Source organism: Typopeltis vanoorti, chromosome 24, assembly GCF_054136105.1.
Source record: "Typopeltis vanoorti isolate ZY-2024b chromosome 24, IOZ_Tvanoo_1.0, whole genome shotgun sequence".
NCBI lineage: Eukaryota > Metazoa > Arthropoda > Arachnida > Uropygi > Thelyphonidae > Typopeltis > Typopeltis vanoorti.
The window spans coordinates 59,665,358-59,678,350 of NC_143572.1; the positions used below are offsets into that span (position 1 = coordinate 59,665,358).

At 31.4% G+C, this 12,993-nt stretch overlaps 1 protein-coding gene across 3 annotated transcripts in view; it reads left to right on the forward strand.

The window, feature by feature from the left end:
• The window catches only part of SCCRO (defective in cullin neddylation 1 domain containing SCCRO), a 126,072-nt gene extending 113,310 nt beyond the window's left edge, over positions 1 to 12,762 (forward strand). Inside the window, exons 7-8 of one of the 3 annotated variants that reach the window (XR_016550422.1) lie at positions 9,657 to 9,792; positions 11,954 to 12,762. Coding sequence is in view for 1 of the 3 variants with exons in the window: in XM_090413651.1 (XP_090269777.1) it covers positions 11,954 to 12,033 (80 nt within the window). In the remaining 2 variants the exon portion in view is untranslated. Of the gene's footprint in view, positions 1 to 9,656; positions 9,793 to 11,354; positions 11,479 to 11,953 lie in introns of all 3 variants that reach the window. The other 2 variants (XR_016550421.1, XM_090413651.1) reach the window with 2 other exon arrangements.
• Positions 12,763 to 12,993: the final 231 nt, after the last annotated feature.

The window sequence follows — 12,993 nt, forward strand, 5'->3', positions numbered from 1 at the left end:
GGTAAAGAAGGTGATGATTTGCCTTGGTCATCTATTCTGGAGATGGATGAAGATCATGCCAGATCAGCTGGCATAATCCTCATCCAACTGGTGGAAAGAATCATACAGGGTATAGTTTAGACAGTTAAGATGGGCTGGTGGTTGTGGCAGAGATTTGGAAGTTTGTTTGAAAACAAATCGCGTTTGGATGTTTGCAGATTAACTACCTACCACATATTAGGTTTTGTTTTGAAGCCAAGTTACTTGACCATAACTGGCTGTTGAGCCCTAACACATTAAAGGTAGGTGATGAGATACTTGTTAAGGTTTAGGGAATGCTTTATTATTGATACTAATTTCTGAAATATTCTCTCAGACTTGAATTGGCTTCCTTGTAGTACTGCAGTTTTTAATCCTGTGTGAAAGGGTGTTACAAACACTCGCCAATAAATAAGTGGGCTATTTTGAATTATTGCCAAAGCAACTAAAGCTGTGAGGCCTTATGAAGGGGGGGGAGTTATGATAAAAATCAAAACAAAAATTAATTAATTTTACGTATTCTTTATATATCCTAAAAGAAAAAGAACAAATGATTATGACCCGATGACTTGCTTGAGTAGATTTAAAGCAACTGATTTCCATGTAGAAATCAGTTGCTGTAATGTCATTCTTGTTCTAGGTGTTTATCAGAACTTTCCAGGTCTCCCTCATATATCATAACTATTTTTTTGCTGATTTGCTTATCTTGCAAGATGCAAAACTCAAGTCTCCTAGAGGATGGTTACAAATGTAATTTTAAATCTTCAAAGCAGATATTAACCAAATCTTCCCTTCATCCATAATACCGTAGTCCCCCCCCCCATCCATGGGTTCGCTATTTCACGATCACTCCCAGACCGAAAATATTCAGTGGAAAATTCCAGAAATAAACAATTTATAATTACATCAGCAAAATGGATATTTGAGATACAACATTATTTCAAAGCCAAATGTTTGTAGAAACTATGAAGGTTTTGTAAGTTGACCACCTGAGAGCTTACGAGAATACAATCCTCGGCATCCCCGAGTTGCCTTAGCTTGACTTAAGTAGTTAAGGCAACTTGGGGATGCTGAGGATTGTATTCTTGTAAGCTCTCAGGTGAACTTACTAGACTTTGAAATAATGTTGGATCTAATATCCACTTTGCCTATGTAATTTTACATTGCTGAAAGGGGGTATGGCTCTTTTAGTAATAGACAATTCATAAGTTTTAAATTGTGTGCCATTCTGAGTAGTTCTCGGTTATCAGATTGACTGTTGCAGTATTGCAGTGCTTGTGTTCAAGTAACCCTTATTTTACTTAATAATGACCCCAAAGTGCAAAAGTAGTGATGCTAGCAATTTGGATATGCCAAAGAGAAGCTGTAAAGCGCTTCCTTTTAAGTGAAAAGGTGAAAGTTCTCAACTTCATAAAATAAGAAATAAATAAAATGTATTCCATTCACATTCAGATAACTTTTATTACAGTATGTTGTTATAATTGTTCTATTTTATTATTAGTTATTGTTGTTAATCTCTTATAAATTAAACGTTATCATAGGTATGCATGTATAGAAAAAAACAGTATATATGGGGTTCAGTGTTATATGCAGTTGCAGGTATCCATGGGGTGCGAACTACTGTATAGCATTATTGATACAGGCTATTTTATACCCTTCTAGATGTGATAGAGGGTGGCATTTAGCCTTAGAAAATTAGATAAGGTTGCCACTTGTGGTTTAAAAGTAGTATAAGGATTTTATTTTCTTTTAGCACTTGTCATGTGATGATTATATTTTGTGTTAGCATTTGGTCTTCTCAGGCATATCCTATATATATACACACACACGCTTTTGAACAGTGTACAAGCATATTTATTAACAGTGATGAGTGGCATACAGATAAGGTACATTTAGAAATTTGTGGTATGAAGTAATTTTTTACATGTTTACTTGGTATGCAAATAAGTTGTTATTTAATGAAAATTTATTAAAAATTCTTGTATACATTTTACTTATTTTTTATGTACTTGTACAATATATTTATGCATAATAAACTGTGTGCTATGTGCTTAATTTATAGTTCTTATTCCAAAAACCATTATCACACTGTGAAGTAAAAATATCAATGTGTGTGTGTTTTGTTTTGTTTATTTTCCTGCTAGAAAATAAATAGTTAGCAAAGGATGAGTATACTGGCACAAAAAAGTTAGCACTGTGTATATAGGATCTATTTTGTATGCCAGCTGTTTAAATACATTAAACATGAATTGAATGTGTCTTTGCATGGGGACTAAATAGTGAACTCTATGAGGTACAGCTGAAAAGATAGAACAGCAAGGACAATCCATCCTCTAGCACATCCAAGAGTATATGAAGGGCCTTGTGTCTGCAACTTGTCATGCTATGAACAGACAGCAAGTGTTGAGATATGTCTTGAAGAATAAAATAAAACTGATCCTCACTGTAGCAAACCTGGAGGGACCCTGGAAACAATTTGTGATAGTGAACAGTTTGCTATAGTAAATTTTCCTTTAATAGCATTTTGCATATTGGAATTTGGTTGGGACTTTTTTATAGTTTGCTATAGTGGGTGCATTCATTATAATGGTGTTTGCTATAATACCTACCAGCTATAAACATCTTTAAATTTGGCTGCTAGATGGTGCCATGATAGTACATTTTTTTTTTTTTTTTTTAGTATATTATTTTCAGTGCTTCTTACAATTTTGACTTGTTTCCACAACTACTTGATTATTAGTGATATGTTTTCTGTGACAAGTGTTTTTTATGCTCTGAAGATGCTACTTTGAAATCTAGTGAATTGAATTTAATAAATCTTATTTTGTTCTTTAGGTTGTTGTGAGTCGGTATTGTTAAATAATAAAATGGACACCCGTAATACTTTAAGTATCATTTTCCAAATTTAATAATTTGGAAAATGAAATTTTAATTAAATAATTAAAAAGAACAATAACATTTCTTATTAGGTTTGTTTTGCTAAATGATGCCTATTAGATTCATTTTATTCATCTTTCTATCCATACAGATTATTCCTAGCTTCAACAAGAATAAATTTTACTGAAGTAAATTTGATATTAAATGTATTAGAATATGTCTGCTGATTCACTTTTAGGCTTCATTCAAATCATTTGTATCATTAAAATGTCTCAAACTGACTCCATCCAACTAACTACATGGATGTAGAATTAGGAAATGTAGTAGTAAAGATTTCTGTGAAAATTTATTGATTCATTTTTGTTTATCATGCCATTTGTAGTGCTAAAATCATACTATTTGTAGTGTAGAGATTAGCAATACAAAATCGTCTTTGATAAGTACAACAAAAATTGATCAGCATATAATAAAAATTCTTGAGATTTTGCCACAGTCATTTCACTTATCCTTAATTCCAAGCTTAAATCGGAAATATTTTTGAAGAGGTAATGTGAAACTTTGATGATCATTTTAAGTTTAGACTGTGTAAGGACTCTTCAAATCAACACGATTGTGCCAATTGTATTATACCATTCAAATTGAGTGCAAACCTCTTATGAATAAAAGATGACTTACCTGTCATATTTGTGCATTGGGTCATTATTTAGTGTAATTTAATTTGTACAGCATAGAGATTATCTCTAAGGTATACTTAAAAATGTGACCTATCTTCTTTTTTGGTAATATAAATACAGGTATCCCTTGATTAATGTGATTAATTAATCCCTCGATGTTACTGCATATATCAAAATCACATTAATCCAATATAATAATCAATGGAAAAATTACAATTTGTCCATGATCGATTACTGTATTAATAATTCATTTTTAGGAAAGATAAAAAATGAATGCGAAGTAAATGTTTAATAAATGCTTCTACCTATATTACTTACTGCAATTTTTTATCAAAAAGTTATCAAGAGTCGTTTGAACAGTTAGTTTTTTCTTATCAGCATAAATTCTACAATAACAAGCTAATGTCGCTCTAGACCTCGGCAAATGAGCATTCTTCGATTAACATCTGGAATCATATCAATTACTTTCTGCTTAAGCGATTCTAAACTGCAAAAGATTCTATCCAGTTCTTTGATTGTTATCTTCTTTGGAACCTGATCTTCACATTCCATTTGTTTGTTGTCTTCATCTGCACGTTATTGTTCAATTTCAAGAAGATCATTGTCATTGAAATCTTTTGAATTAAATCCAATAATTCTTTAACATCTTCTGCATCAAAATCAAGGTCTTCACCAATGCAATGATTTCTTCATCCACATTGTTCACAAGATTTTAAAAACCACCTAAGTCATTAATGCATTCAAAAGTTTTTTCCAAACAGCTCTCATGCAGCTAGAAGACATTTGCTCCCACGAATCATGAATATTTTCAATTGCATGTTTAATGTTAACATTTTTCCAAAATTCTTGGAGCCTAATCGCATTTCTTCAAGTTGTTGTTTCTACTGCCTTTGAGAATGTCTTTTTAAGAAAATAGGCTTTGAAAGTTGCAATGACACCCATGTCCATGAATTGTAGCAATGGTGTCGTATTTGGGGGAATTTTGGTACATTTAAAGGCACGTTAATTAAAACTCTTGCCTTGTATATAAAGGGATTGTCGCAATTAATTTCACTGCGTTAATCAAATCCCATGTTAAGCAAGGGATACCTGTACTTGCAAAAAGAGAGAGACCAGTGTTCCTTATTTGTTTGATTTGCTAATTATCTGCCAGATTTTAGAATGGATTTTATGATAGGAGTGGCAATGCTATTGCACTTTTATTAGTTGCTTAACTCTTCACACGCTAACTCGTTGGCATCTGTAGCAACCAAGTAACTTGGCATTCTTAAGTAATGCCGTATTAGTAATTAATACTATCTGCATAGTCTGCCTGTTAATTGTTCATATTCTGAGGCTGGTTTGTCTGTTTTGTCATATGAAAAAAAAGTTTCTGACTTCACCTTCAGTTGAAAAGGTTTTTAATTTAAATACAGGAAAAAGAGCACTTTACATTCCCAACTATTTTGTTCCTTAGTGTCACTGCCCAGTTGATATGCATGTAGGAAATTTATTTGCTGGCTGTTTATTGTTTTGAAAGTTTAATTAACATAATTAATAGCTAATAGATGCACAGAATATTTTATTTAATGGAGCTTACTTATAAAGGTATCTGTGGGACTGAAGGTTAGTTGCCGACTCTCGTGAGAATGTCAATAGTTCTTATTCTGTGATATATAGTGATGTGACAAGTCACATCACTGCTTCTAAACTAGATTAGTCTGCTGCTAACTGTTGGGTCAGATTCCATAATGAATTGATAAAACATAATTCCACCATTATTATCTTTATTCTTGTACCCACAAGCATACATTATGTTCTTTTCACGTATATAAACAAACTGATACATTTTGTATAGTGTTTCTTCGATAGCAATTCTATTATGTTAGGTTAATAAGGGCCTTGTACTGAGCACAGCTATTAAATTATTTTTGATAAAAGTATACATAAAGTTGACTTACTGAAAAGAAAATTTCATTTGGGCTAAACTTAGAGTCGAAAATAGTTTATCATTAGCCCAGTATACTTTTGAAAATATATGATTTTGTGGTATAACTGAAAGTCAGCTTTGTTCTGGTTAGAGAACTATCATTTTGACTAATTATAAGAGCTTAGCGGTGATGCTCAAAAATTGAACCATAGTGCTTATTTACTGCTTATTGGAATAATTATTTTTTGGATAAAGTCTGAAAAGATTTCAGACTGGCTTGTAACTAAATATTTTGTAACAGAAGCAAATTATTGAAAATTAAAGGATTACCTTAACTTTTTGATGAATTGCATGAGTAAAAATATTTAGTTACAGATCGGTCTGAAATCTTTTCAGACTTCATCTACAAAATTTAAATGTATTAAACTACTACAGATTTTGATTCCTTTGTATAAATCTCAGATGCAGATGTAGATGAGATCAGGGCCTCACCATGTTACTATGCTGTAGTGAACCACGAAGAAACAGAAATACCTTGCAAACTATGCTTTCGATGTTGGAACCCCCTGAAGCATCCCAAGCTGTAAATAATTACAGGGAAGAAGACACTGAAATTACGAGTAAAATGAGCATGGCAAATGCATGATGTTGACCCAAATCTGAAAGGAAAGTTGGCATCTGATATTCCTCATTTGAAAACAAGAAACAGTCTTGAAAAGTGGAACTTGGAATGTGAGAACATTATATAAACTAGGAAATTTTGATGACAGTCTTATACAGGAAATGAAAAGACTTAAAAGTTGATGTCATGGGAATTAGTGAAACTAGATGGCCTAACTCAGAAAAACTAGATAAAGATGGCTTTACATTTGTATATTCTGGTGGAGAGAAGCATGAATATGGAGTGGGATTTATGATTAAGAAAGGTATCTTTAAATCTGCAATGGGGGCTGTGGCCCATAAATGAAAGAATGATACTTATTAAATTAGCTGCAAAGTCTTTTAACATAATAATTATTCAGGTTTATGCCCCACAGTGATGAAGAAATAGAAGTTTTTTATAATAACTAACAAAAATCTATAGAATATATTAAATCAAATGAGATACTCATAGTGATGGGTGACTTGAATGCAAAGGTTGGTGAAGCGGAAGAAAATTCAGTTATTGGAAAATTTGGACTGGATGCTGCATTTAAAATAACCTTCAACATCTTAAGTTTCTGTACTTGCACAAAAACCCTGATAACTATAAGAAATCAAATAGATTTTATAATGATAAATAATAGATAATATAACCAACACCAAAACATATCCAGGCGCTGATAGGTTCAGACCATAACCCTGTTGTGCCTACTTTAAAGATCAAACTAAAAAAATCTCTAAAAACAATGGTATTGTGAAAGGCTTGACTTGAAAACTCTGAATATATGACAACATAATGGTGTTTAACTCAGAAATTAGGAAAAAATTAGATAATGTAGGATATAAAACAGAAGACAATATACTCAGCAACACAGAAGAAATTGAAAAAAGATAGTCAAAATTCAGAAGTGCAATATATAAGCCAATGAGATTATTCCAAAAATTAAATACAATAAGTAAAAACCCTGGATTGGCAGAATCAATATTAGAACTTATGAATGAAAGATGAAGAAAGAAAACACACCATAGTATAAAATACTCAGTCAATGATAAAAAATGAATGTTGGAAGGCTAAAGACAAGTGGCTAAATGAAAAATATGTAAAGAAATAGAGGATTTGGACAACAAATAAATAGTTAAGAAATGCATAAATCAATCCAATCTTTGACAAATAAAAAGAAAAACTTCAACCATAATCTTTGTATAAAAGATCAAAATGGAAAATTACTACTAGAAACACATATCATAAAAAGATGAAAAAGAACTGTTTGACTTTGATCACACAGAGGCATCAGATGTACAAAATATGGATGGTGAACCACCAGGTCCCGATCAGATCCTTATCGAATTGTTAAAGAAATTAAATGAAAACACAATGATTTAAAAATTATTTTCAATAATGTATATGGTACAGGATATATCCCAGATGATCTAAGAAAATCCATCTTTGTAACTATCCCCAAAACTTCAATGGCTTATTAATAAGTTTAATAAGCCATTGAAGTTTATGAAAATATTACTGAGAATAATCCTAGAAAGAATAAAAAGCATTTTGTCAATAGATGACACTCAATCAAGTTTCCAAAAAGACAAAGGCACAAGAGAAGGATTTTCAGTTTGAAAACATGCAAAAGAAGCCTTGATAACCAGAAAATCATATATCTTTGCTTTATATTGATTATACCAATGCATAGATCACAAAAAATTAATACATATCCTACAGAATAATGGTCTAAAAGGAAAAAATATATGCATAATTACAAACATATATTGGAATCAAATAGCCTCAATAAGATAGAAAAATGAATATTCTGACAGCTTTGAAATCAAAAAAGGAGTAAGACAGGGATGTTTCTTATCACATTTATTGTTCAGTATAATACAGTGAACAAGTTTTTAAAGATATTGCAGAATTGAAGGGTGTAAAAGTAGAGTGTAGGAACTTCAACAACTTCAGATCCTTTTTGAAGAATCTGAAGATGACCTTCAAAACTTAGTCACAGAAATTTACAATAGAAGCTTAGACGTGGGATTAATCATCAACCTGAAGAAAACAAAGTGCATGACCTGGGACAAATGTTTACAGAAGGAGGAAATTCCCTTAAAGAAATAAAAAGAATGGAGATAGCAAGAAAAACCTTCATTGATATGAAAACTGTTCTAACATCCAGAGATATTAGCATAGACATAGGAAAAAGATTAATAAAGTGTTATCTGGTCAAGCATTCTCTACAATAGTAAAACTTGGACTCTAAATAAAGAAGCAGAGAAAAAAAATTAAACTTTTGAAATGTGGACTTTCAGAAGAATGCTGAAAATATCATGGACAGAGAAAATGTTTAAAAAAAAAAAAAAACGAGAATCATTAAAGAACGAAACTTAAATAATTTGGACATCTAATTAGACAAGAAGGCATTCAGAAACTAATATTAGATGGGAAACTGGACAGAAAAAGAGGGAGAGGTAAATCCAGGAGAATGTGGTTTTGAAGGCATTAAGGACTGGACTAGCTTGAATTACCACAAATATTCCAGGGCAGCAAAAGAAAGAAAAAGTTCTATGACATCGTTGCCAACCTCCTTTTATGGGATGACACTTGAAGAAGTTAATTATGCTCCAACATGTGATAGGGAATTGTTATGGTGTCTATCTCTCCCAAAAGTTCAGCCATCTCTTATTATAACAAATTGCACTACAAATTCTTCCATTTGCACCAGAACACAATTGGAAGAACAACGGGACATTGCACTCTTTTCTTAGAAAAGACCCGAGTTTGATTCTCATCATGATGAGGAATCTTTATATGGGCTTTTTCAGTTGAAAGTGAGTCAGCCAATCTCATGTGGGATTAGCAGGGTTTTTTCTTGCTGACTGACTTTTCATACTACATATAGGCAAATCAGCCAAGAGAACACAAGCAATTTACAAACAGAAAAATACTATTGTGGTAGTAGTGTCGTTTAAGTGGTGGAAATTGTGCATAGTGAATAGAGTACCCTCCCGCAATGAGTCCTTGGAGGTGTTGTATAATAATAAAAACAAACTCATAAAGTCCAAAGGAATAGTTTGTTATAATGGAAAGTTTGCTTTACTAAATTTTCCTTGAGAATAGCATGTGGTTATTCTAAAATCCTCTAATCATGACTTTTCAATAATTTATTATAGTAAGTTGTTTGCTGTAATGAAAGTTAATTATGATTTCTTCCCATTTTAGAACAAATGGGAAGAAATGATTAACTATTGAGTCTGTACATTCTTGTGTTACTCATACAAATAAATCTAAATCAGTTTTGATTACAATTAAAGAACACACATGAGCAATATTAGTATAGCTACTTCACTTGGCTGTTTTAGAGTACATCTTAGCTTTGGTTACAGGATGTGAAAAGAAATATAAGGAGCTTTGAATCATAAGCATGATAGCAAAATTAGGTAAAAAACTGAGTTTCATTTGGTGCCTGCCGAGATCTTTCTCCATCAATGAAATGCTGCAGTTTTCACATGCTATAAAAGACTAATATGTTTATCCTTTATAGATTCTACAAATGCATGAAGAATATCTACAGCTTTGTGGCACTCAAGCTTTGGTATTTCCAATCAGTGTCCCTGCTGTCCATAACACCATATGATTTCAATGACAATATATCAATTTGGCTCATACGTCTGCATCAGGTAGGCTACTCGCACAGTCATCACTTCACTGTCTGCAGTGAATACATCACAGTATCATTTTGTGATCATGCAGCATGTGTAACAATTATAATTTGATGTCACTACTACCAAAGTATATAAGTTTAATTTGTTCTCTTTCAGAAGATAAAAAAGATTATCTTTGTAAACTGGTACATGTAATTTAGTTTCTAATAGAACAGTACAACATTCTAATTCTGTTCAATCCTTGTGCCTTATGATGGGAGGGGGGGTTTACTCTTAAACATCACTGCATGGTAGCAATTTCTGTATAATTGCCTTGTTTCTTGAGTCCATTTCATAATTACAGTATACTAAGGCTTACCTAGAACAGCAAAGCCTGTTTCTCTCACTGAAACATGGGTTTATCGAAAGAATGAAGTTATTGTATAATAGTTCATTTATAATCCATGAAGTTTTTACAGTATTAGCTTTGATAGTGATTTGGATTTCATTTTGATGGATTTTGAACCATTCCTTTTTTTGGGGGGGGGGGGTTTGAAATCTGATGTTTCTGTTTAAAATCCAGTTTTACACACATGCACAAAAATCATTAAATTTTCTAGTTATGAAAACAGCTAAATCTTGATCTTAAATGTCATTATCTTAATTGATCTTAAATGCTTGTTAGTACTGTAAATTCTGTTACAGTTCCTTGTAATTTGCTCTGATCCCATGAATAATTTTATTTCTGGGATCAATAAGCTATGCAACAAACAATCCAGGAAATAAAATGATAATCTGAAATAAGTTTTGCCAAAAGTGTGAGTTTGTATCTCATTTATGTGTAGTCTTAATATCAAAAGATCTATTAATATATTAAGTGATTGCAATGACATACATATCATATAAAATTGTTTATTTCACTAGAACCAAACATAAGATTGGTACTTACACTGGTGACTTCCACCTTTCTGGTTCAAGAATGATCAACAAAGTTTAAATATACAGTAAACTTAGTTTGCCATGCTTTACATTTTAATTAGTATTGTCTTTCATATGAAGTAAGCAATGGTGGCTTCAGATAGCTGTTTGCTGTTATTTTCAGGGGCTAACTATAGAAAGGTATCTGTGACCCAAAAACACATTTGCAGAGAGAGAGAGAGAATTCATATATATATATATATATATATGTTATTTTTCACTAGTAGTTAATTAGTGTTCTTTTAAATATTTTACGTTAGAATATATTTATTTTTGTTCGGGAAAAGTGGTTGGTACACTGTGCATATTTCTATAGTGCAACTTAAGATTTTATGCTGTACATTTGGGTGGATTATTTTGATTATCTGAACACATGAAAAAAGTAAAAATAAGATTTTTTTTTTCTCAGTAAGCTTGTGCAATGGGAACCCAGTTTCTTTTTTTGCATCTCTCTGCAACATAGATCACACACGTGCACAGTCACAGTGGTTGGTAAGGTTTGTGATAGAATGTCTTAAGTGCATTTATACATATCTATCTCTGTCTGTGTAGCCTGCAATATAGAAAGCATTAAAAAACAATTGGTAGACTTGAAATTTTTTAACATCCCTATTTCACAGCACTACATCAACCTCAGCAAATATGAATTCTGACCGTTTGGATTAATGAATCTAAAGAAGAACATGCATCACTGCTCAAGAAGCAAGATTATCTGGCAAACCAGACTTTAAAGAAGATGCACAAGTAAGAGTGTTGCTGTTTGAAGTCTGAAATAGTAAATAATAATTTTGTTGCAATTAATATGCCAGAAATGTTTTTGTATTAAAATATTTAGTCCTAATCTGATTTACTCAGGATGCAAAAAAAGCAACTCAATGCTGTGCAAGCTTATTAGTTTTCAACTGATATGCTTCCACAAATAACATTAAAACAGTTTTTATTATTTTTAATAGATCAGCTTGATTAGTAAATTAGGTTAGTCTTTTCCCTGTATGCTACTGCATGCATCCACATTAAAATGACTTTATTACTGTACAGTTTGTGCATGCACATCTGTACATGTGATACAAATCTTTGTGTGTTCCTCAGTTAATGTACATAAAATTTAGGAAATCTTTGCATAAAATAAAAATCATTTTCATACACTAAAATTTTGACTGTGTATGAAAGAATTCTAATTGTTTTATAATGTATCAAATCTTATTTTATTTATTTTCAGGTGCATGGCCAGTACTTATAGATGACTTTGTAGAATGGGCAAAACCTATTGTAAATGCTGGACGTAGTACTCAAGTCTGAAGATGCTTTTTTGATGGTATTGCTGTGACCTAGCCACATTTTTTTCTTTGCTGTCACAATGATCACCATAACAAATTCATCAAGAATTATCACATGATACTGAACATATAAGCTACACAACTGTGTATATTGCAGATGCGCCATTGTAAATAGTAACATCCTGTACATCCTTTGTAGAAATGGTAAAACTCTGTCCAGGAGAGTTTGTGTTGTGTTTTTTGGCTGTGAAACGTTGTATTTTAGACAAAGTCTACCATGTAAAACACTAATTTACAATTTATCGATTTTGTCATTTTTTTTTTTTACCATGACTCAGTTCCTTACGAATTTGCAGCAATTAACTGTAATTAAGAACATTAAATTCAGAACTCTTAATTTTGTTATATGCTGAGATAAAAGCTTATAAGAAAAGAAATGCAGTTCTAGTTCTAAGATTTTATTTATATTTCAACTGTATATTGGGATAATGTTACATTTCAAAAGTGACTCCTTATATGCAGTTAAAATTTTGAATTTTTATTTGAACTTCAAATATATGCATTTTATGATATGCATAAAATGATGACGTTGTTATTCTTAATGCTTCATTATTGTTTATAATAGTAAACATTGAGAAGCATTTCATTGTTCGGTTAATTGCTTCCAGTTATACCTCAAATAGGTAAATTTCATTCAATAAAAATTTTAATAATTAAACAATTGTAAATAAACTTATCAAACACCCTAAAATTTGTATTCATATGCATTACTTCATTTTATTTATTTGTTTTATTTATTTATTTTTTTTCCATACAAAGATTGTAATATTGAAGCCTATTGCAAGTAAAATGATTGTGTATAATCATGATAGCAAGCAAAATATTCTAGAGGAGATTATAATTTCATAGTGGAAAAATATCATATATAAATATTGCAATATATTTCGTTATAATATCTATATTATCTCTTTATTATGCTGCT